At 38.7% G+C, this 25,329-nt stretch overlaps 1 protein-coding gene across 6 annotated transcripts in view; it reads left to right on the top strand.

Moving 5' to 3' along the window:
- Window positions 1–25,329, top strand: part of TRIO (trio Rho guanine nucleotide exchange factor) — a 258,492-nt gene that overhangs the window by 105,741 nt on the left and 127,422 nt on the right. For all 6 annotated transcript variants that reach the window (XM_052781427.1, XM_052781440.1, XM_052781431.1 and 3 more), the window contains exons 9-11: window positions 2,607–2,837; window positions 10,242–10,364; window positions 16,603–16,794. In XM_052781427.1, the coding sequence (XP_052637387.1) occupies window positions 2,607–2,837; window positions 10,242–10,364; window positions 16,603–16,794 (546 nt within the window). The remainder of the gene's footprint in view (window positions 1–2,606; window positions 2,838–10,241; window positions 10,365–16,602; window positions 16,795–25,329) is intronic.

The raw sequence follows: 25,329 nt of genomic DNA, 5'->3' as shown, positions 1-25,329 counted from the left end.
TTCATTGAGAGGATCCCTTTGTAAAACAAGGGACAGAGACATAGCACGCTTATAGTAGATTTATGGGAAGAGAGGCAATCAGGGGTGCCTGCTCCATGAGAGTGCAGCAAGGAATAAGAAGGCTTGTGCTCTCTAGAAAAATGATTATAAAGCGTTGAGGTTAGGATAGTGGGATGTTTTAATTTGGTTTTGTTTGGTTTGGATTGGGTTTTTTGTGGGTTTTTTTTTTCATCAGGGATGTGACTGGATTAGAGCGTGCTGTTAAGTGTAAATAAGTACTGTGGATTACCATGTTAAATACTGTTTGCTTCCTGGTGATGCATAATGAAAATAAATTAGATGGGTAGATTATAGGATTGCTCTGGCAAATACCTTGAAAATTTTATTTAGGATTTCAAAGCTGTAACTTTTGATTTTGTGATAGCTGGACATTTTAACAAAATCTTCATTGGTACTGCTCAAAAAATCCCAACCCAACAGTAGATGCCTTTCTTCTGATTTCAGGTCATTACTTTTCCCCATCTGGTAAAGCAATAGCTTTGTTTTTAGCAACCAGAATTGGTGCAGAAGTAACAGTTGTATGTGTATGTACAAGTCATGTTCCTCCTCTGGACAGAAGGTTTTATTTTGCCTTATTTAAACATGCATTCCTTTTCGAAGATTGATGGAGTTGTCTTTCTGTGTAAAGATATTACAGAATTATTGCTTATCATTATTAGATGTATGACTCCATTTCTGTTACAGCATGGAGCTCCTTTCATTTTGTGATGAATGAACAGTGGGGGAAGAGAGAGAGGAACACTGTGGAAATTACACCACTTTGTCATTCATTTTAGATTACAATGTCTTGACAAGATGACTTGGTTGCAAAGTAGAAGACAGTAATTTTAAGAGAGTAAATGCTTTTAAGACTAGACAGTCTGATTTTACTGCAGATAATTACTGTATATTACTAGAAAAGTAACTTACTAGCTTACAAGCTTAGATAACTGGTGTGCTTGAAAATCCAATAGCTGTGCCTTAAATGAAATTATATATATAAATGAAGTTATATATCTCACTGAAATCTTAAGGTAGTCATGCACTGGGAAGGAAGAAAAGTTTACTGTGTTAACTCCAAAGAGGAAATGTGCATGATCATTTGCTTGTAAAGCTAATAAACTAATCAGATCAAGGGACTGTCACAATTAATTATCTTTTTTCCTTAAATATCATGGACTCTCGATAGATAATTTAAGTCCATTATTTTGAAATATTTGAAAGACTCAGATAATTGCTTTGGATACAGAAAAGAAAAAAGTCATCATTATAATAACTGCTATGGACTATACTCTTTTTCTGCCTGTCTTGACTTTATAGGAGCTACTTTTCCAAGTGAGCTTCATTCTCTGTGTTGATACTTGTTACTAAAATGAAAAAGCTTAAATTGGAACTGAGAAATAGACTCACTTGTAAACTAAGTATTAGAAAAGAATTTTCATTCAGATCTGTTTGACTACTGAATAGCAAATTTAAAATGTGCCTAGATTTCGTGAAAATTGTTGAAAAGAGCCACTGAGGGAAGGTCTTGACAAATTTTCTGTTTCTGTCGTGGTGTTGATTTGATGGATTCAGACTATTGTTTACACTCCGGTCTTGTGGTTTCGGATTAATTTTTCCTGCCTGTTAGATGAGCTATTAGAAAAGTTCTTTACAGATAGCTGAATGATACTGAATTGTAACAGTTCTGAGCTTCATGCTAAAAGTGACAGAATAGTTAAACGCCAACAAAAAATGCTTTCAAGAGCCTTGGCAAATGCTAAATGTTACCAGTGACCAGATAAGATGGGATTATTGCTTTTTAATTAGTATGCAAGGTAAATCTGGATATTTTTGCTGTGGTTTGAATTGGAGAAGATGACAATTAGAAATGACTAATGTTTCTTGTCAGCATCAGTAGTTAAGCTCATTTTGGGAAAGGGTATCTTTCTGTGCTTCATGGAAAGGTTTTAAGTGATTCAATCAGGTTTAAGTTTGCCATAACAGCAGTTTGCCTTTGGCTTACCAGTAACAGTAATAATTTAGAAGTTGTAAATCGTGTCAGATCAAATCCTGTCCTAAGTTTATATCTGTTGGTCTAAATGTATTAATCAAATTAATATTCACCTATAGAAAGTAACCTCCCTGTTCACCTTTACAGCAAATAAAAAGAGAGATGCTCCTGGAAGGGTAATTCTGAGCAAATGCTTAATTTTAGGTGCTTTGATGACTAGAGAAAGAGCTGAAAAATATTTATTCTAAGTTAGAATTGACCTGTTAAAACAAAATTAAAAAAAACACTTTAATGGAAAAGCACTCTTAAGATAATTGAAAAATTGAAAGACAGGCTGTTATTTAGAAGAGTGCTACTTCTTAAAATTATCTTACATAGAGGGAGAATATACAATATTTTTTTTTTCTTCTATAACAGCTACATGTAATCATGCAAGGAATAAAAAAAAAAAACTTCATCACTGCTCCCCGAGTTCTTAAAGACATCTAAAGTGGGGAGAGGGGGTGGGGAATGAAATAATGGTCTAACAAGCTTTTGGCAAGACAAGTAATTCTTCGTCCTTTCTGGTGGTCAGGTGAGCCAAGATGGAAAGTCATTGCTTGACAAACTTCAGAGACCTTTGACTCCTGGGAGTTCCGATTCCCTCACCGCTTCTGCCAACTACTCAAAAGCAGTTCATCATGTTCTGGATGTGATCCATGAAGTACTGCACCACCAGCGCCAACTGGAAAATATTTGGCAGCATCGAAAGGTCCGCTTGCACCAGCGGCTTCAGCTATGCGTTTTTCAACAGGATGTTCAACAGGTAGGTTTTATTTCATGTTGTCTAAATGCCTTTGTACTCTGTCAGCCTGTGATTCGAAGCTGGTTGCATTGACAGGTGGATTTTGATTGCAAACCCCTGTGTTCTTTCATTCAACAATTGAGTAGTTGCATGGGATTTACTGACTGATTCCAAGTTCTGTGTGTTATCAGAGGATATTAGCTGTTACAGGTAGAAATTATATTTGTAAGTTAGCTCAACTTCAGTTTTTTCTTTTTTTAAAATTAATTTCATTGTTTACTTTAAGTCAGATAGGATGAAAAAGATTCTTGCTATAGACAGCTCTTGTGAGCTTGTGCTGGAAGCTGACGTTCACATTCTAAGTAAAATTCTGGATTCCAAGTGTCAGACTTGTAGGAGTAACATGCAAAATATTAACAGCATTACTCTGTAACAAATTTTTAGTTTCAAATCCTCTGTGATACTTAATTGACTTAATCGGGTTTCTTTAAAACCAGAGAGTAGTATACCAAAGGGGTATAAAAATTACAGATAAGACTTTCTGACAGTGACGCTGTTCTTGAATTAAAGGTTATTAGCTGCCATATTTTTACTATTATGATGACATCTGTAAAAGTTAGTTTTTAAGTATAGGCATTTATATCTCTAAGATGGTTTTAGCTTAAAAAGGCAAAGCTTGTACCAAATTCCTTTGTTGATAGATTTTTAGTAAACAGAAAATGTTTGCCTTAGGCTGCAATTGACAGAGACATTAGTAATTTATTCCTTAATAGCTCATCTTCGTAAAAAAGCAAAGATGGCCAGTATTTGCTGATCATGTTCTTTCATTTCAGTGTAAAAGGTGTTCACAGATGAGGAACTTCCGAGTGGGGTTTTTAGATAGCCAGTCATACATTCTGGTTAAACTAATCTTGTTTCTTCCAAATTAGTTGCACTTTAAGCCAAATTTCTTGTACTTACCTGTTCCAAGAAGGTGCTGGGTGTGAGCAGTTGAGAATGAAATAACCTGGTTTCCATTATTTACAGTAATGAAAAAGATACTTAATTCAGGCAGATGGTGGGCAGAGTGAGCAATCTTGTTAGCTCAACTTTCTTCTATACGCAGTGCCTATCTCTTCATGTAAGCTGAAGAAAATGACTTAAAAATACTTAAGCAGTAAATCAAGTGTAAAATTATTAAAACTTCATTACTTAATTTTTGATGTAAAAAGAGGCATATATTGAAAGGCAGGCAGTTACCCAACTTGTCAACACTCACATGTGACAAAGCATGCGGAAAGGCATGAAAAATGTTGGCTGACAAAAAAAGTAAAAGGAAGCAGAGTCAATGTCATGAATGGTCAGGAAGGGCATAAAGAACCAAACTGAAAACTCTATTGTGCCATTGTATAAATCCTAGATGCTCTTCATCAAGATTACTACATCAATAGTAGCTAGTCAGGAGGGTCCAGTGCTGGTACTTGCATGAGTAGTGCGTGCGTGTGCATGAGTAGTGTGTGAGTGAAGGGCACTTGTCAAAACTGATGAGGCACAGTCCACAAATGAATCACCTCTTAAACTTAAAAGGCTTCATAAGGAATCTTCAGAAACTGAAATTAACACAGTGGTTTGCTTCTCGTAAGGAAAAATGTAGGTCCTCCCAGCGGTAGCCTAGTGCCAACAAGTGGGGATTGGATCCTGGAACCTTCTCCTCTAGTTTGAATTCAATTCAAGTAGGACCTACTTAGGCAACCTAGGCTGAGTGATCTCCTGAGGTTATTTGCCAGGTATATAATTCAAGTTTCAGGCCTGTAGGCCAGGCTACAGGCAGTTTATTTCCTGGGGGAAGGTGTTCATTAAATGCTACAGAGTCTCACTGTGCTGTTCCTACTCTTTGCCTTTAGTATCTTGGGAGTCATAAAAAGTTTGTAGGAAATTCTCATTTTCTGCTCCTTCCTAAGTCATAGCTCTTAGAGTGGAGGAGTTAGCTCGGAGCCTGCTTTGTTCTTTGAAGTTGGCAAATAACCCTTCATTAGACTCAAGTCATTATAGAGTCACCACCAGGTTCTTCAGCAAGAAACTGGATTTTCCTTCTCTGTATGAGACTTGTCAGCCCTTGGAACTGGTGCATTTAACATGGACATAAATAGTCACAGATTTGAAAAAACAAAGTAGGCAGGTTTACTTGGTTTTATAACTTCCAGTATCAGAAATGTGTTACCCAAATCATGCATATGGATTGTGAGTATACCAGAAGTTTTCCGTATGAACCAGTTGGCTCAAGAGGGTTAATCCATCTAGGCTCATTACTCAGTACGTGACTTACCTACTGGTTGGAGAAATTCCTTTCTTCCTGTTTATGCCTCTGGTTTCTCTATATGCTTTACAAGACGGATCTTGCCTTAAGATACCAAGATACACTCTTGACAGTTTGAAGCTGCGGCCTTTGGTGCTAATGCACATCTTTATCAATCACTTTAGATTTCAAACTAGATCTTATGTACAGAGATGCAGCCCCTGCTTGCCATGTTCCTAAGCCCTTCTCTTAATATCCAGTAGTTATCACTGCCAGAGACTGGATCGTCCTTTGGTTAATCCCTGTAATGGCTGTTAACATTCACGTTGGAGGCTTCTGAAATGTTGCATGTGGAAGTATAGCACTTTGTTATGTTACTTTAAATTAACTTTCAGATAATGGTGTATTTTGGGCACTGCCTTATGAATCACAATGTGAAATGTGGTTAATGTTCCCTTTCATAATACAGCTTTTCATACTTACATTTTAGTGCAGATCATGCTGTAAGACAATGATAATTCAACATCCATACCAGACAAATTAATCTAATAGCCAGGAGCAGATGCCTTAAAGATAACTGCAAGCACATAATGGTATTTCCCTGGAATAGCCTTGCTTTGGCAGATTGTAGCTCCCTCAGCTTTGAAAATCCATCAGGGGAAAAAAGTGATCTTGAATAGTAAGGATTCTTTTTTTTCTTGCAAAAGAAAAACTAAACACCCTTACCATATCATCTAATTTATCTGAGAAATGTTAGATCTTCAGTTGAATAATCATTGATACCATTACAGTACATGAAATTACTTGGTTTTGAGGTATTGGTTAAATTTATATCCAAGATAATTCTGGAATAGTTTATGTAAAGCTCCAAAGCAACTTTCTTAAAATACTTTAGTTTTCATTTGCATATTCTCTTGGGCTTCTTAGTCTTTGTTCAAACCTTAAAAAAATCAATTAAGATTATCTAGCATGATTTAGAAACTAGCATGAAAACCTTTTTTAATTATTGTCAGTAAAGTTAAATGTGTGTGGGGGGGGTTAATGTCAAAATTAACCAAGTGCGGCTCTCTTCCACTGTTTATAGTTAAATTGTACATAGTGGCAAGCAACCAAGTGCATTGTAAGTGAATTTATAACTGTCCTTCAGCATGAGTCTGTGATTTCTTCCTCTTCCCTCTGCCAGCGTAGTTTTCTGCTGGAATAATGAAATAAATAATTTCATGGAAGTGTTAAGTGAGTGACAGAGCTGAGTTGGAGGAAGGAACTGGCTGTGTTGAGCTGGTACTTCGTTTTGTGTTACTTCTACCTTAGAAAACTGGTTGAGTTTTTTTTCTTCTGTCTTATATGTTCAGTATTGGTAAAGTGTTTCTAGTGGAGCTTTCCAAATCAACAAAACCACTGTGGTGCTAGCTGTGTACACCAAGAATTATCTGCTAATTTCTTGGAGCAAGTAGCAAGGAAAGTGGCACATTAAATATTAAAAATGGTAGATAACATGTGAATTACAGAAATCTGAAATTTGAAACGTGAAAACCTACGATAGTCTTAAACTGAACAGAATTCAGAGTTTGACCTTAGATAGCAGAAGCATGCCAGGAGATCTAGTTCCTGGTTAGTTTGTATATTAACACCAAAAAAGAGGGTGTTTATTTTAATTACAAAAAAAAAAAAAAAAAGAAGTCAGATGATTGGCTGTTGCACTCACTTGTTGAAAATAGCCCTTCTAATGTAAAACATGCTAATAAAAGTATAATTTTGTGCTTAAGAATTAACAAGTTTACCAAGTGGATAATATACGCCAGCCTTTCACCTAAGGAAAGGAGCTGGCTCTGATGATTCTGATATGAAGCAATAAAGCAGACTTGCAGTAGCAACATGGGTTTTGTGCTGCTAGGCCATGAAAGGTCAAAATTGAATGTAAAGATAATGTTTTTGGTAGAGTGATACTGCTGACACTTAGACGGTGAAAGTTTTGGGGCCTGAAAAACACTAATGAAGGCTTGCAAGCCAGAGATTAGTAAAACATCCTTGTAGTAGTTTTTTTTTCAAAACATATATTTATTAGGCCTTACTGACCCTGTGTGTCTTCTCTGTTGGTTCTGGATAAATGTGCTGCTTCTCCTTCGTTGATCTGCTTGCCTCAAAGACTACATCCGAGTTTTTGTTGTAACAGTCACTTGTTTCAGCCTTGACTAATGAAGGGTGGGCCAAGAATGCTTGCTACTTGCTCAGCATCAACGTAATACTGATTTCACTGGGTGATTTCCTTGTGGCTTTTGGAGGCAGTTCCAGTGTAAGAAGGTTCTTTTGGGGAGTTCTTTTGTAGTATTTCTACATTTTAACTATCTGAAGATTAGAAATGCAGAGATTTCCATCTTCCCCTTCTGAATGTTACATCAGCACCAAGTGAGTGGTGGAGATCAGAAAAGTGAGTGTGTGCAAAGTAGGTAAAGAGGTGAGGGGTAAGGACTGGGTAATAATGTGGGAAAGACTGGTGAAAGTGAGCACATTGAATCTGCAAAAGATCAGATTGTTTATTTCTGCAAGCAGCATATACAAAACACGTATTTTTACAGTCATAAGCAATGAATTTGTCAAAATGAAGCTATCTTTCCATAGTAGTTTCTCCTATCATATATTCAGTATTGGTGCTAGAAAAATAAACATTTTTCTAGATCCTATATTGGGCATAAGGATGATTCTGCTGATACTGCAGTTAGGGCTTAATTGCATCATTAAAGCAACTTGCTGCAGTGGAAGCTAATATTATTTACCCTTTCACTGAAAAGTATTGAGCCTCTTAAACTCCTATGTGTTACTGAACTACTGGAGTGAATTCTGTGTGCTTTCAGTATTAGTAGAAAAGTCTTTAGTGGGTTCATATGATGGTTTGTGTAACTCTTACCTCTCCCAGGAAGATGAAGAAAATGCATCAGTTAAGATTGTTAAATGGCTAATATCAGTGCCAGGTAACGGTATTGTCCTTTGGTCAAAGTGGTATGCGAAAGCTCTCACTGATGGGCAATGACATACCATAACTTGGACTCTGTCTTTACATGCTGTGAAATTCCCAGATAAAGAGCGCTTCCTCGGTTTTGTTAAGAATCGAGGTAAGAAGTCTGAGCACTAATAAGACTTGTATTCATACTGATTTCACTTAGAGGCAGCAATGTTTCTCTAGTTGACTGGTTCGTGTCATGTCTGTGTACCGGATTTCTATGACAATTTCATCTCTTGAGAAGTTACTGAACATTATTTGGAGCAAAAATCATTCTCCCTGGGATGCTTTCTGCTTTTCATCCCATGCTTTCTGGGACAGATTTTGCTGTTGATTTCATTTGTTAGCTTATAACTGTTAGTAGTCTCCAGAGTCCAGTCTAATTCTCTCATCCAAACACGTCTCTTTGTAGCTCTTTTTGTAATGAGAAAAGCAGAGTAGTCTCCTGAAACTAGTCAAAAGCATTGGTAAATATAAACTTTACAGATAACTGAGGCCATGTTTGGCTCCTTGCTCTGCTTTCTCTGATCAATATTTTCCCTTGAAAGAAGCAAATGAAAACTTACGTTGACCTAAAACACAATAGTATTCTTTTGGCAACACTTACTAGGAAAAACAAACATTGCTTAAGTTGAAGTATGGAGATTTAGTGAAGTGTTGGTGATTTGAGATGGCCGTATTACGTGGCGTTATCGGATTGTTTGTTGTTTTGAAGATGTCCAGTAGGAGAGAGTTTGCAAACCAAAAAAGATTCTAATGGTCAAGATAAATGAGAAAATCACACCAGATGGTTTCACTTTTCTACTAAAGAAAGCATGAATGTTTTGTGTGGGAATAGTGTGTGGGATTACATGTGTATTGAATGTAGCCGTGAGTGATGTTGCAGGAATGGTTCTCAAGTCTGTTTGGAAGCCAAACCAACCAACAAACCAAAAAGTCTCTTTAGTTACAGTAAGTGTCAAATGCTTTCAGTACAGGAAAAGGGGAAAAAAACCCTCACCCAACTTCAGGAATCAGAGTAAAGGACACTAGTAGATAAGGAGAGATACGGTACAGGTTTCTGGCAGGTATATTCAAAACGAACCAAAATACTCAGGTTTTAGAGAAAAAAGAAGACTGGAGATAAATGTTAAGTATTCCATACCACTACATAAATACTGTATAAAAATGGTTAGCTGACTTAAGAAAATTGCTTATATGCAGTTGTCTTTAATTCTGAACAGCATTCTTCAACCTCTGAGTATCTTCCAAAGAATTAAATACCGTATGCATGCTAGCTAATTAATGAATGAAGATATGGCTAAGATGTATTAGTTTGGAAAGAGACCAGATGTTTTTGTTCATTCACTCATCAGAAACTTGGTATGTGTGCAGTAATCCTTTGTGTTAACTGGCAGGAAGTAATTACATGTACAGTTTTTACTATTTATGAAGCTGTCAGCCCAGTCATTGTAGTGGAAGCTTTAATGTCCTTAAAATGTCTTTCGTTCCTCACTTTTTCAGCTATAAAATTTACAATACACAATTATGTCTGTGATGTTTTGAGGAGATGCTTCTTCAGAACTGGGGCAAAATCCTTCATACGCTCTGAATGCAGACATTGTCATTCATCTCATAATGATTTCAACTCAATTTTATTGTGTTAGTTAAAAATTCTACTACTGAATCTTTCTTCTTGATTTAATAATATGCAGCAGGACAAGTGACTTCTCATCCAAAATAAAACTTCACTGTGTTATTCACCAGCATTGTTGGGGAATGTGCAAACTCCATTAGGGTTAAATTACAAAAAAATGTCAGCTAAAGGCATAAACGGATTACAGAGACACCCTCACAAGGGGTCTAGCCACTTGGATCAGATTACTGTCAAATTGATGAATGTGTAGAAATGCGGTTGTCCTTGGTAGGCTTCAAAATAAACATATAATCTTAAATCATACAGTTCAGCTAGTTTCAGCTAGTTATTGCTTTGAGAAAAGTTAATGAAATATAATTAATGTCCTTCAATGGCAGTACTGTGTTTTAATCCCACAGTACAGTTCCTCATAAGCAGTCCCTTTACAGCTTCTTAGTGTCTTGAATAGTTGTCTTTTTGTTGCAACATTCAGGACATCCACTCTGAGTTTTTGTGTGTCTCTCTTCTGTACCACAGGTGTTGGATTGGATTGAAAACCATGGAGAAGCTTTTCTTAGCAAACATACTGGAGTGGGAAAATCCCTGCATCGGGCTAGAGCTTTGCAGAAGCGCCATGAAGACTTTGAAGAGGTTGCACAGGTAAAAACAATCACATGAAGGACTGTACACTTGTCATGGAAATATATGAAAAATTCCTGCTCAGGCACTGAAGGGCTGGGCAGAGGGAGCTCCACCTCAGAAAATTGAGTTCCCAGAATGGACTATTTTGTTTCTGTTGCAAGCTTTTATTTAATTTCTCCTTTGCGCTCCAGCTTCAATAAGAAAAAGACAAACTTCCAGTGTCCTATAGAGAGCGGGAGCCTTGAAGCCCAAGAGAGCTGCTGCTGCTATTATTATTTATTATTATTACTGTTTTCAAAAGCATGCTTTCAAACGTTGAGTCGCAGAAGAATGAAAGTTTTCCATTTAAAGTAACTTAATTCCATGGGATTCTAGTATTCAAACTTTTGTGCAGCCCCTAAGAGAGGATGGAGATGAATTGAAAGCCCTGCTTCCTGACTTTAAGCTTGGGGAGCTCCCAAATCCCCACAACAGTCTGATGGGGGGGGGGGGGGGGGGGGGAAGGGGAGGACTCCTAGGAAACCAGGTGAGCCAGCAAACTGGCCAACCTGGCTTTGGGTTTTTTCTTTAAGTACAATTGAGTTTGTATATGTCCTCCTGTTCTGAATCACTGATACCAACACTTCTTCTATAGGAAGACTCTGGTTTTAGCCTTAAGTGGAACTGATGATAGAACTTCAGAACACACTTTTCTGTGAAAATGGTCAAGCTGAAAGACCCTGAGATACTAAGGAATACAGGGAGCATAACAAGAGGAAGTTGGTTTGGGTGGCAGCCTGGAAAAGGGGGCGTGAGGTGAATAACAACCATGAGAAGCTGAAACCTAGAATCCTCCCCACTAGTAACACACGCTGTCTGTGCAATCATGTTAATGATTGGTATGAGTAAACATCTCTAAGCTTCATCAAGAAAAATCTCATTAACGTAGGGTTGATACAGTGGTTCTTCAGTCAAAACAGAAGATGCATTATTAGAAAATTCTGAAGTGACATGCAGGAGCTCAGCAGTGACACCTACTATGGTGGATGCATCAGAAGTGTGTTTGCAGATTGCCTGTTTAATGGATGATTAAGCTCTTAATAAAATTTTATTGTAAATACAGTCTTAGAGCACTCCAATGACTGAGGACTTGAAATAGCATCAAAAAGCTTCCTCAATATTGATTTCCTATAAAATTTTCCAAAATAATAAGCATTGTTAGTTTTGTATATAAACATGCTGGATTTTCCATATGCAAACATAATACTTCATTTTTAGTTAAATCTGTAATATTTTCCATGTGGAAATACTTATTTTTCTGGGTCAGACAAGCAGGAATCTTTCTACAAGACACTTAGCAAAACCTGAATGATCTCATACTTAATACTGTGTTATTTGAGCAAAGAAGAAAAAAATGTTTGAGTAACCAAAGGGGATGAAGTGTGTAGAACTGTTAGTGGGATGTTAAAAAAGCATCTTGTTAATTTGCATTATATTTTAAAGTAGAAAGTTGTAAAGCAAATCCTTAGCAAAAACTTCCCAAAACTGAATGTTACTAGAGTTTTAAATGATCTCTTTAAGGGATGGGCGGGGTTTCTATTTTTGGCGATTCTGAAAACTTAGACTGGTCAAAGAACTTAAATGTACTACAGGGGACTATCTTCAACTGACAGAAGGATGGACAAAATGATCTAATAAGTATTTTTTTCATCTCTAACTCTTGAATGTGTAGTGACTGCCAAGAGAGGCACACCCTCTGAGTTGTTCCTCTTACTTGCTGTAAAACTGAATTTAAGCAGGCCCCAAAAGGCTTTCCTGTTGTTGGTGTTATAAGGAAGATTGTGTTCCAGTATAAGACAGCAATCTGCAGTGCTTGTTAAAGCATGAATAACTTTTGGCCAATTTATTCTCTACCTACATTTCTGGTTGGTCCAGGTCTTTGTTGTGTTTTGGTTTGGGGTTTTTGTTGTTGTTGTTGTTTTGTTGTGTTTTGTTGCCTTTTTTTTTGTTTGTTTTTTTTTTAATAGGACCCTAGGCATAATCAGGGGTTTTCAGTCAGCTCTAGTCAGAAGTCGAGAGGAAGCAGCGTCAAGTGAACTGTCAGTGGCATGGCAATGCTTCATCAAATGCAGGCAGCCAACAGTAATGTTGAAATGTTCCTCATCGAAGGCTAACTCCTGATTTTGAGGGGAGTGAAAATTATTTCTTTTTTCTTCCCTTCTGCTTACTCCCTCATTCTTTTTTTAATGTGAATGAGGTGCCAGTTCCTCAACAGCATTCAAAGAGATGTTAAAATAAGCTGCGTGTCGAATACAAAAGATGTTCCAGAGTCAATGGGCTGTGGGCTCGCAAATTATCCACTTAAAAATTCATGTGAAACGAAGGCTTGTTTCTCTTTATTTGGCACTTTTTGTTACCACTACAGAAACACTAGATAGTTAAAACTTAGCTGACTAATAATTCTCCCTAAATTTTGTTGTATTGACATTTGTGCTACTCATACAGACTTTGACTTGCACCCACTATTGTAAAATTGTGGTGTTCTTTTCACATGAAGCCTGTTCAGTTCACTTTCTACCTACCCTTTTTTTTTTTTTCTCTTTCTTTTTTTCCCCTCTCCCCATGATCATCTTTGTATCCATGAGACCATTTAGTCAAAGAGTCAAGACTCCAAATTTTGACATAACTGATTCACTTATGGGCACGGATTTCCAGCTTAGAAGCACTGGATGCAGATCAATAGGGTTGTACTTCTCCATGCATTTTTGTATGGAATTCTAAGGCAGCTTCTCCTGTTTCAACTATGATTGATGTCTGCTTTTTGATACTAGTCTATGCTCAGAAAACATGAAATGTGTATGGCAAGAATTAATTAGTGGGACCTTTTTCCACAGGTAAGTTCTTTTCTCCATGTGCAGACTGCATCTGAGTAAAGAAATCAAGTCTTCTTGGTGCAAGAGACACACAAGAAAGATTCTTCCAAACCTCATTGGAATACACCTATCATTTCCCTACCACCACCAGTTCCCACCTCCTTTAAGGTTATAAAAAAAGGTTATGTATTTGAACTGGTTCTTAACTTTACCCCTGAATGGCTCTAATACATCAAACTAAAGGTCCATGTCTTACAGTATCTTGTGGCCATCACCAGATGCATAAAGGAAAGGGACTGTATGCTTAAAAAGTTACCTTTACCCTCCCAGTTGTCTGGGCCTATTTGATATCTGGAACTGAAGGATGCATCAGAACTAGTGTTTAATAGTCACTGATGGACTTTTCCTCCCTTAATTAGGCTAGCTACTTTTTGAACCCATTTAAGCTTTTGGAATGAATGTATGCCAGATCCTGTGGCAATGACTTATGCAATTTAATTGCTCCTTAGATGAAAAATACTTTTGCTTTTTCATTTTAAGTGTGTTGTCTGATGCTTATATGTGATAGCATCCACTGTACTTAATGAGTAATCTATCTTAATTTTCTCTACCTTTAATGATTTGTATACCTCTGTTAATCTCCCTCCATTCATGTGTGTCTCTCCCCCCTCCATAGTGCAATAAGCTCCAGTTTGTATGAAGTTAAGTCCATACCTACGCTCACTTCTGTTGCTGTATTTCTTGTCAGTAGTACTCATTTCTGCACTAGTCTCTTAAATTTAACCTTTGACTTTTCTACGATGTGTCGCTTCATATGCTTTCTAAAAATATGGTGTTTGTTCTTTCTGAAGAATATGTAGAGAAGGTTTCTCAACAGGAAGACTAGGAAAGCGATGGGATATGTTGTTGGGGATGGTGCTAAACTCTCCGTTACAGAGAGTCTTTCAGCATTTTGGAGAAGAATGCCTACTGAAGACTCAAGTATAGTTGATCGTGCCTTGGGGCACAGAGGGATGGACTAGAGGACTTCTTAAAGCTCTTACCAGGCTGATTCTTTTCTCCTGGGCTTTGGGGAGGGTGTGGTGGTGGAGGTAATCTGTTTCAAAACTCTGTGTTGAATTTGTCACGTGAAGGCTCCTTTGTCACTTTAGGAAACTGGCATAAGCAGCTTCAAGGGAGAACTGCTCTTTCTGCCTAACTTTCTGTTTTCTAACTGATGACTGCCCCTTGGGACCAACGTTTTCAAAATCTTCACATTACTACTTTTTTTCCTCCAGGCATTGTTTAGAAGTAAGCAGAGAGTTGGGAAAGGTGGTAGTTAGTACAGCACGCCTATTTGCTGTGATTTCTATTCCAAAGAGCAGTTATTATCTACCAAGATAAATATTTATATTATATTTCAGCTCTACTTGGAAGAGAAATTTTAGCGATAAGGCATGTGTCTGCTGTTAAGGTTTTGAGAATTGCAGCCCCTTTTGAAGCAGCATCTAGGTTGTGATCGTTTCTAAGTACAGGCATTTCACCATACAGTTTACAGAAAGAGAAGTCTGATGTGCCTGGGCCTGTGTTACGCGGAAGATACTCCTGGAATTCATAAACAATGCTTCACATGTGAGATAAAGTTTTCATTAAAATGGGAAACTTCTGTTTCAACCATCTGCAGCTGGGTGTGGTGCTCTGGGTTGATGAAGTCGTCGTTGTTTGAGGAGTGCCTCAAGGCTCTGCAGCCTTACCCCTTGAACACGTGTGAGCTGCAGCCATGGAAGTCAAAACACCAAAGCACGGATCAGAGCGTGTTCTGGGCCGGTGATCTGGAGCCTTCAGTGGTGCACTCCCCGCTGAAAAGGGTGGACTTACTGTGTTAGTCTCTGCAGGCTTTCCCAGGGAAGCTGGGGAGGAGTTCTCTGCCTCTCCATGCAGTTAAATAGATGAACGTTAAGGAAGGGCTAAGATGCACATAGTCAAAATCAAGGAGCAGCATGGATTTTATTGCTTACATAAATGGATCATAATAAATGAAGGGGGAATTCCCCCCAGATATATGAGAGCTGCACTGAGTCATGTAATCTGTCCTGGGCTTGCTTGGTAATTTGCTTGAGGCCGTGGAGGAGAGCTCTTATTTCCTGTCCCTTAGTTGAGTTTTAGGGCCAGACTTGGATTTAACTTTTTGGGATATTATAATGTTAATTAGAGGTGTGATACTGTATTTATGGCAAAGAAAGCACATTTGCATAGGCTTAATTTGTCTTGGCAAGCAGTGTTTTTACCTGATGTAATTAAGGTTGGCAGAAGATGGAAGGGCAGAAGGGAAAAGAGAAGGGTGTAGTTTATATTGTCAAGAATTTTTTTTTTATAGTCTGCGGTACAAACTTACCTGGAGACCTGATGTGGTGACAAGCAAAGCTTCTTTAGTGTAGACTTGGCTTCAGTCTGTTTTCTCCAGAGGTTAACGTCCTTCTATGCTTTCTTGATGAGTCCGTTTTGAGAAGCATTCTAAGGCATGAAAACCCCAAGGTTAGGCTCAAAAAGAGCACCCAAATTATAGCAAATGTTTGGAATCAGTCCTGTTTTGAATTAATGAGAAAGATATAGATGCAGGCTGCAAGTTCTAAGCTTTAAGAGTTGTTGAACATCTCTCTTCTGTGGACCATAGCGCTCTCAGCACATCAGGTAGCAGACTTCTCCCGTTCTGTTTTCTGCTTTGACCCAAGTCTCTTGTAGGGCTGCTGATCTGCATTTGTTAATTCTATCATGTATTGGGACAATATTCCACTCTGACACTCAGCCATAGCTGCCTTCTAAATCTTTCTCTGTTGCTGCTGTTTCACAAATGATGATCCACTTGACACGTGAATTTTGGATAACCTCACTTCTGTAAGGATGGAGAGAAGTTTTCTCCTTCTGTGCCTGGTTGCTTTCTACCTTCCCGCTGGATGTGTGGATTTGATGTTAAGCATTTCTACCAGGAGCTAGGACTTTCTCACCTCTAATAATACACATTTGAAAAGGCTTCTGGCCATTACTGTAGTGATTTTTCCAGTATTGAAATTGGACAGTTTGCAATTAATTAGTCATTTAGGCTGATTTTTATTTTAATTGTGAATATAAAATACTAATTCCAAGGAAGAATAAATAGGCTCCCAAGTTCTGGATTGAGGAGACATTTGAATAGCCATAAATAAGGAGCTAAGCAATGAATCTTTTCACAGTAAAATGAAAAAGTATCTAGAAATATAACAAAATCTTTAGTAAGATTATATTCTACTATGTTTTAAGAAAGAAGAAAGAAAAATACATTCTGAGGGCCTTTTTGTCCTTTCATTTTCATTAGTGGAGTGGCTTTAAAATATACTGACTGAATTGTCTTTCATTTAATCCTGTGAAACTAACTTATTTCTCTACAGAACACATATACCAACGCAGATAAGCTCCTAGAAGCAGCTGAACAGCTCGCTCAGACTGGGGAGTGTGACCCGGAGGAAATTTATCAAGCTGCCCATCAGCTCGAAGACCGGATACAGGATTTTGTTAGGCGTGTGGAGCAACGCAAGATCCTGCTGGACATGTCTGTGTCCTTTCACACTCATGTTAAAGAGGTAAAACTGCTGTTAAGTCGTGGTCATAACTTTAAGCCTTAAAACTGATACTGTCCAATGTTACTTTCACTGTTAGAATCTTGCCATAGGAAGTCAGGAAACCGCTATTGTATGACGAGTTTTGATTTGTAATTCACTGTGGATTGGGGGCTGGGGTAGGGTGGTTTTTTCGTTTATGGATTTTATTTATTTATTTATTTTATTTTTTTTACTTTTACAAGCAGCTTCTACTGCCTTTGTTGTGCAAGTACACATGCTCCTTCAGTCAGGGGGAAGGGGGGAGGGTCAGATCAGGGAACTGATACAGCTAAAAGACAGCATTGTGGGGGGAGATACTGTGCAATTTTGGTGGGTTTTTTTTGTTGGGGCTTGGTTTTGGTTTGGTTGGGGGGGGGGTGTTCTGTTTTGGGGGTTTTTTTTAACCGAACCAGCTCTCCAGTGCATTAACCAAGTTGTCAGACACATGGTTAGACTGACACAGGTCAGGAGACTGAAACGCATGGCAGAAGCACAAGGCTACTTAAGGCAAGCTTGCTGCTCAGAGAGATTAGTTTTCTTTCTCTGTTTTACACATTGCATTTTGATCTTGTATATTGACGGTTCTTCACAACCTAAAGAGCTTATCTGATAATGACAATGGTTTGCTTCATGTTTGCAATTTTTAGTTTCCTTCAAAGGTTGATACACCAGGAAAAAGAAAATTCAGCCAAACACGCTTAATATTTAGCCAGATAAGTTTTCTGCTCTGATTCAGGACACAGATCATATGAATTTATAAGCTCATGGGAGTGGGTGGAATAGGCTAGAGCAAGAATGAGGACTTCAGTAAGGGGTTTTGGTTAAAGGTAGTGGCAAATTTCAGCAACTGTAGATTACTTGTTTTCTGTTTAGAGCTCGTGTTAAATTCTCACTACTCAAACTAGGTGAAAATATAAAAGGCTTTTGGATCACAGCATGTCAGAGTGTCGTCCTTCCCCTCACCCTACATCAAGAAACGGTCTGTTCAGTGGGGAAGTATAGTAGTCAAAGTAGCTTCTTCAGCAAAACCTTGTAGAGGATAAGGGTGGGAGTTTTTTGTACGTGAAACATCTGCTTTGCACTTGAAACAAGCGCACAAGGCAGTTGGTCTTTGAAGGAGGTCAAGATTGAATTACTTTTTAGCTCTAGACATGAGTACATAGCTCCCCCATCAGTTTTCTGTTAGATGCTTCCTTGCCGATATTTTCCCAGGACTCTGCTTATTTAAACAAAACACAAATGCTGTGTTGTAAGCTATTCTTAGGGGGCAACCTTTTTGTTTCAGTTTTCTCAAGCACATAGAGCTGTTCCATTACCTGTTGTGAAGCACAGGAGCAGTCAGCTGCTGAAACATGTTCATTGTTTTTATAGATTTCTTTACCTGTTTTTCTTAGCATCAAGAAGAGCAGCTGGAAGGGTATTTAAAAGGATACAGTTGGTTGTAGTGATGAAAGACGGAGACTGTAAAAGGATTTGCAAGGAAAGGGCATTAAAAAATCCAAAAAATGGAAAGGCAGACTGATCTGTGAGTCACTGTTGAGTAATTCTGGGAGGCTGATCCAGATGTGCTGGAATGTTGCCACTGCTCCCCTAGATAATAATGTTTTATTGAAAAAAAAAAAAAGATATTCTGTGTCTTGATTTATTTCTTTGGGAAAATGGATATTGTTGTGACCCTGTAAGTGCACACAGCTGTTGCTATGGCAGCCTTTTTGCAGCCTGGACTTTGGGGAAGAGGTACTGTGGCTGATGTACACATGTTGATTTTTTTTTTTTTGTCATGTGGCTGACCTTTATACCTCATAAAGCAAGGAAAATTAAAATGAGTACTTATTTATGTAAGCAAGACTATCTTTTTATTTATTTGCATTCTACTTAAAAATACAGATAAGTGAGTGAGGCAGGTGGTTCATATTTAGTAGACTAGTCCTTTGGTTAAGGTGCAAAGAAATAGCAAGCTCAAAGCTGCCTTGTGCTTTCTGTATTCTGATCTGTTTTCAAGAGCCTGTTGTTTGTTATCAAACATGCGTGTGGAGTGCTGAGAAGGCATCACAAAGCAGATGGAAGATACAAATGCCCTAAACCTGAAAGTCATCCGTGCTTTGTTGGCAGGAGAATTGCATTTTTTCTGCAGGATGTGGGAAGCTGCTGAATAAAATAGTGTATACCTATAAGCACATAACCTTTCTGCTGTATGATGGAGTGAAGAAATTAATGTGCGCGCTTAGCCAGTGAAGAGAGCAGTTTAGGTAGTAGGATAATATGCTAGTTGTTGAATCGGAAAGAGATGCTTCAGTTGTTAAAAAACAAAACAAAACAAAAAAACCCAACCAAACCCCAAACAACTCAAAACAAAACACCACCATTGCATTTTGCCCTTCGAGTATTCAGGGTGAATTTTGTTTCTTGTATCTTTTTTGTGTTTTCCTGGTCTAAAAAATAGTCATGAAGAATAAAAACTCTGTTTCTGTGTGACAGTTTGGAGGGAGCCAGAGCTGCGAAAAGCTGGTAATCTGAGTTGTTGGCTGTTTTGAGGCTTTGAAACCTGGCTCCGATATCCATCCGATCCCTTGATTTTTTTGAAGTAGAATGTTTTGTTGTGTTTTATTCTTTTCCCCAGAAATACTTCATGTTGAATGAATGTTCTTCATCTGGAGGAGAGCATTCCAATACTACTACCCTCTTGTAGCTTTACATAACCTTTATACTTGACGCAGAATTTGCCTGCAACTTTTCCTAGGTTCCCTGGGAAGCATCAGCCCTGCAGTGTCTGCCCAGTACCGTTGCTCCATTCACGCTTAGTAAATCAGCACAGTTTCTGCTTTCAGAAGCAGTGTGCTTGCCACAAAAGCAATAGATCCGCTTGACACGTCCTGGAAGTAACAGACTTTTGCTATACCTGTGCACAAAGCAGCTGTGTAGTATGTGTGCAGCAGCCTGTTACGGTGCACGTTGGAAATGCTGGCTGTCTTTGACATTTCCAGAAGGTCTGTAGCCAGGTGGTACAAGCTGGTAGAGCTCTCTGTGGCTTACAGACATCATAAAACAACATGTAAGTTCTCAGGCTCCTCATGGACTAACCTCCACAGACCACATTTCTCATTGGGGGAAAAGAAGAATGTATTCAGGGAAGCCAGAAATATGGTGTTATGTAACGGTATCACCATTCCTCATTTTGCTTAATGGTGATCCAAGAAAATCAGTTGCTTGCTGTATATAAATTGTGATTCCATGCTGTTATGTTATTACTAGTTTTAAGTTTGTAAGATGGTGAGTATTGATTTTTAGCTCCCATGCAAACAGTGAGAAATTTCAATCTATAAGCCAAATTTTTTGGTAAGCGATGTACTGAAGTTAAGTTGTGTACTGGCGAGCTTTCGAAGTGTTTGGGACCATAAATATCCCTAGCAGAGTCTTTGCATTGAAAGTACTGTATCCTGGCAGGTTCCCAGCCTAAGGATGGATAAAATGCAACTGAACATCTGAAACTTGGCCATTGCAGACAGTGAATCCCTCATGGCTTTGGTGCCTTTTGACATTTAATAAGAAAAAAATTGCACAGAAAAAAAAAAAGATAAATTTCCTAAATAAACAGTTGTCATAAAAGGTTGTGTGCAAAACATAGGAGCAAGAGTCGTGATAGTCTTTGCTGTGAAATCTTATCACCAAGTGGAGATGAACAGGATTTTGGTGTGAATTCAAATTCTTCCATACACGTACATACACACACACACATGCACACACACTCTCTCCAAAATGGTTCCCTCAGCATCTATGAGTGGGAAGACTGAAATCCTGGCCAAGCCAGGTGTTTGTAGTAGTGCCAAAGTAAAGCAACAGATATTTTCCTAACTGGAGTCAAGTGTGGGAATAGACATCAGGCTGACTGTACGTGGAAGAGAATGATCTCTTAAGAGCCTGTTGGCTTTTTGCATATGACCTTTTGTGTGTATTCTGACAAGTTGATTATAAAATAGCTCAGAGCGCTTTTTACGTATACACAATATGCTTAACGGTGTTACTAAAAGATGTCTCTCTTCTTTTTTTTGTCTTACTCAAACTAAGCTTTGCACCAGAATAGACTGAGCTTGAAACAAGGAAAAGGGAAGTGGAATTGGCTAAGATTTCAAATACAAAACCTTGCTGTTCCTGAACAACAGTAACGAAACAGTAGTCTCTGCAAGCTGTTGAAGGAAGGTGGCATCATTTTGAGGATGCCAGTGCGTGGGAAGGCTGAGGAGGCCTTGCTCTGGTCATAACGCTGCTGGTTCATTCACATCTAGCTAGGAGGCATGTGTATTTGCTTCAAAAAAGCTTGTTGATAATGGTCCCGCTTTGCCTCACTGCCCTCCTTTGCATTATCCAGTATGGAAGGGTGTCCATCCGCACAGCCTTTCACTCGTTTCATCCCAGGGTGGACCCTGAGGTGACAGACCTGCTCTTCTGGTTGTCTGTCACGCCTGAGTATTTGAGTCTTCTGTGCTGGTGATCTACAGGTTAAATTTGGATGCTCTCTCCTCTGTGTGCTCTTTCCAGGCAGCAGAGCAGCTTTTGGATGCCCCCATCTAAGCGTGAAGGCTCTGTCCCTTGGGCTTCTGTGCATCTCTAATATTTTTATCGTGTCGTTATAGCACAGCAATGCTCAGTGTGATGGGTCTGGCAAAATATATGAAGTGCAGTCTCGGGTCAGTACTTTGATATGCTGGTCATCTTGAACCTGACAGTTGAGGAGGACAGTTTTTAAATCTGAAATGAGAAACACGTTCAGTGGCAGCACACTAAAGTGTGTTGTGGTTTACTGGTTTGGTTGGACTGGAGTCCAGTCACCCAGCACAGATTTTCTCTCTTGAGTTTTTCCAATACTGGTGGCTACTTTGCTTGAAAAAAGGGATCAAATTTAAGTCCAAGCATTATTGAAATAGCACTAAGTGCTTGAGACAAGTGAGGCAGAAATAGGCCTTTAAACTGTGTAAGCTATGCTGTAGACATTTTTTTCTTGTTCAGATAAGAAATGGGGATGAATGCTGACAGGGTAGTAGTAGTTGGTGTAATTTTAGGAAGATGTGAGAAACTTGGTTTTCCTTCAAGGATGAATCTATTCTGAATAGGGAATTGATTCCGTTATAACTGTAGAATAGGTAGGGATACTTGAAGCTTTTTAAGAAAATTATATATAATTTTCAAAAAATATGCATACATTTAGTATTTTAAATGTCACTGAAAGACCCTGGAAGACAAACTCTGGGGGGTTTAACATCTAACAGGTTTTGGTTTTAAAAGCATGCAGTTTTGGTCCACTGCATGTCCTGAAAGCCAAAGCGTACAGGCAGACACACACACATCAGCCCCTTTCTATGCCCAGATATACTTGTTAGGGAATACTATTGCAACATTCGGCCCTGCACAAATAATAGCTCCTTCAACAACTGTGTCTGTGGCAATACACATAGTGCAACACTGTGCTGGGGGGCAGGGGCAGAAAGAGGAATTGGCATTTTTTACAAGCAGAAACTGTGTGCCTTTCTTTGTCTTAACCTGCTGAAAAGGCTGACTGCGTATCCAAAAGCCATTATTATGAAAATGAAAAATAAAATAAATTGCGAAAGTGTGATGGATATTTTACCCTAATAAAATAACTCTGGGCACTTGGGAAGGTATTTACTCAAAAATAGTTGTTCTCTGATTTATATTCAGCAAAATACAGTAAGGTCTTCTTTAGCTGCAGTCTTTCGGGAGATTGCAGGGATGGGACTTAAATGGATAGAGGCCCATGGTGGAAACACTGAAACTTCCAGGATGTTGCAGACAATTAAAATAATACCATCTCAGTGACTAATGGCATGCTCCCAAGAACTTAGGAAAGAGGTAGCACAGGATGCAGGCTCATTCGAGCAGATGTTTCTTAGTCTGTGCTATATTTAGATCAAGAAAAAAATCTGCTGGGTGAAACATTTGCCTGTCAGGGATTCAGAATTTGGTTTCCCTCTCCAATTTTAATTCTGATAAGATGTGAAGAGCAGATGAAAAGAGCAGAAGAGCCTCCTTCTGTGACTGGATTGAGTTATTTATATGTTTTTTTCACTGTACGTTAGAGCTGCCTTGTTGCTGGATAAAGTTCTTACTGAGGTCACAGGACTCAGTGGTTTGTTTAGGGATCTTCATGATGCTTCTTTTATGGAGAACAGGAAAAAAAAAAACATGCCTGGAAGTTGCTCAAAAGTTCACACTGAGAGAAAGTTAATAGTTTTTTAATGATGAGTTTGTTTGGGTTTTTTTTCCCCCACCGGATTTTTGTTGCCAAGCTCTTTTTTATGGAATAATGCGTTAACTCAGAAAATCATTGCACTATAAATTCTGTAGTTCTGCAGTGCTGAATGTGTACAGGTAAGCTCCAGTCTCTGTTCATGCCCCGCTGTAAACTGTTCGCTTTCTTTTGGCTTTGCTGTGCAACATTGTACTGTCTTCATCCTTAGTTTTGTATCCAAAACCAAGGTAATTTACGTAATTTGCAGTATATCCAGTGCTCATTCTGGTTTTAAAGCTATATACAAGCCAGCTGGCTATTGCCACCCATTGTGAATTAAGGTCCCCTCAGTAAATTGCACAAATTTCTACCCAGCTTTAATAATAACCTGACAGTTTTGTTCATCTGTGGTGGCTTTATTCTAATTTTTGCGTATAAACATCAAGACTATTTTGAGGGGAAGCCGTTTATCAGAAACTTACTTGGTGGAGAAGTGCAAAAAGCTTATTTGGTAATGTATTAGAGTAACTTTTGCTGTGGAAGTGTTACGGAGCTGTTTAGTCACTTCAGAAACGGCTTAAATTGTTCCACTTTCAACAGCATATGAATCACAGCTAGGCAAGTAATGCATACTAATTACTCTCCTTCTCTTTCTGCACATTCGTAAAATGTTTTTCCTTCCTGAGCAGTGGGCAATTCAGCTAATGAACTAGGCAAACGCAATGTATTTTTGAGCCCTTTGGTACCTTGGGGGCTCATGGATAAGATACCATGCTTACAGTCATGCCGTGCTGACCAGGCGCTAAGCCGGTCGGCATAACGCTTTGTTGTGCTAGTGCCTGTGTCTTTCTGCTCTTCGAACCGGCTACGCAGAGGAAAAGGTCGGCTCGTTCTGTGTTGGCTTGGGTCTCCAGCACCCAGGATGAGCTTTAGGGGAAGTATTCGCATGCACAGTACATCATCAGCCCATCGCTTCTAAGTTTTGTTGCTCCTGTCAGGTCCTCTCCACCCAGTTATAGAAGTGGCTGAAGCGTATGTGAAGAATAAGAAATGCAGAGGCGAGATGTCCCTTGTACAGGTCTGACACAACCCAGCTGCTAAAGACCTATTGGAAAAAATGGAGGTGGTTCTTAGACCTGTCTTGAGCTGCAGTACAGGTGCTTGTAAGGGAGCCAAGGGCCAAACTGGATATAGTCCAAGAGACTCAAAATGGTTTTAATCCCAGTTTGTCTGTGATAAACATCTCTGAAAACTGGGCCTTTTGTAGACTGTGCAGTAAGCGTGGAGTGTAGAGGTCTTCTAGCCGGCACCGAACACGTTAGATCTGCAGGCAACAACAAAGTGTTATTCTCGAATATATTTGCACAGTTGCAAGCTGCCCTGGTTGTGTGTGCACACCAGCTCACTTGGAAGGTCTCTAATATGGTGCCCTGTTGTTACGGTTCAGACATAAACTTCATAAGCTGAGAGAGGAATAAAAACATGTCCTCTGGGCACTGAAACCTGAGTAAGTTTTCGGGTTGTATTATCAGGCTTCTTGCTCTTAAGTTGCATTTGTCTCAAAGTGAAATTTGCATTCCTAAGTATGCATTTGGGAAAAAAAAAAAATTTGGATGCTGCATTGGGTTATGCTGGAATGAATGTTGATGAGTGCTTTTGAACCACTTGGTAAATTCTATTGATTTGTGCTCTTTTTAATAAGAAAGACTGCTGTGGCTTGAGCTTGTGGTGTTTACGGCTATGGAGTTGCATTCAAATCTGTGACAGGCATTGTCTTTGAAGCATATGAGTAGTCAGAATAACAGTGTATGAATAGACAGTTCCGTTTGGCGGGGGGGGGGCAGTAGTAGATTTGTAGAAAAGAGTCTGGTTAAATGTCATTAATTCTTCCCAATTGTGAAAATTTAGCCTATATCTTGGCTCATTCGAAACCTACCTCAGGAGGCATGTAAGGCTCTAAGATACAAAAACTAGCATTTGGTTTTAAAATAAAAGCTTCAAAGGAACCGTTTAATCAAGAGCTAGAATCCTTCACTGAATTTTCTATTTTAATGTAGCTCTATTGGTAGTTAGGAAACCTTTGTGATCAGGACATTGTACAAACAGCAGCATGAAATGGGTATTTCTGTAGGAAATGTTATGGAAAGAAATAAAGAAAACATTTGTTTTTCTGCCTTTTGAAATTGAGTTGGTTTTGATTGCTTACTGTCTGTATTTTATCTATGTTAACCTTTTAATTAGGTTCAAAGTTAATAAAGCCTATTTGTATCTCT

This window comes from Harpia harpyja, chromosome 1 (assembly GCF_026419915.1).
Source record: "Harpia harpyja isolate bHarHar1 chromosome 1, bHarHar1 primary haplotype, whole genome shotgun sequence".
Taxonomy (NCBI): domain Eukaryota; kingdom Metazoa; phylum Chordata; class Aves; order Accipitriformes; family Accipitridae; genus Harpia; species Harpia harpyja.
The sequence above is the reverse complement of the archived record's forward strand: the minus strand, read 5'-3'. Positions and strand labels throughout refer to the sequence as shown.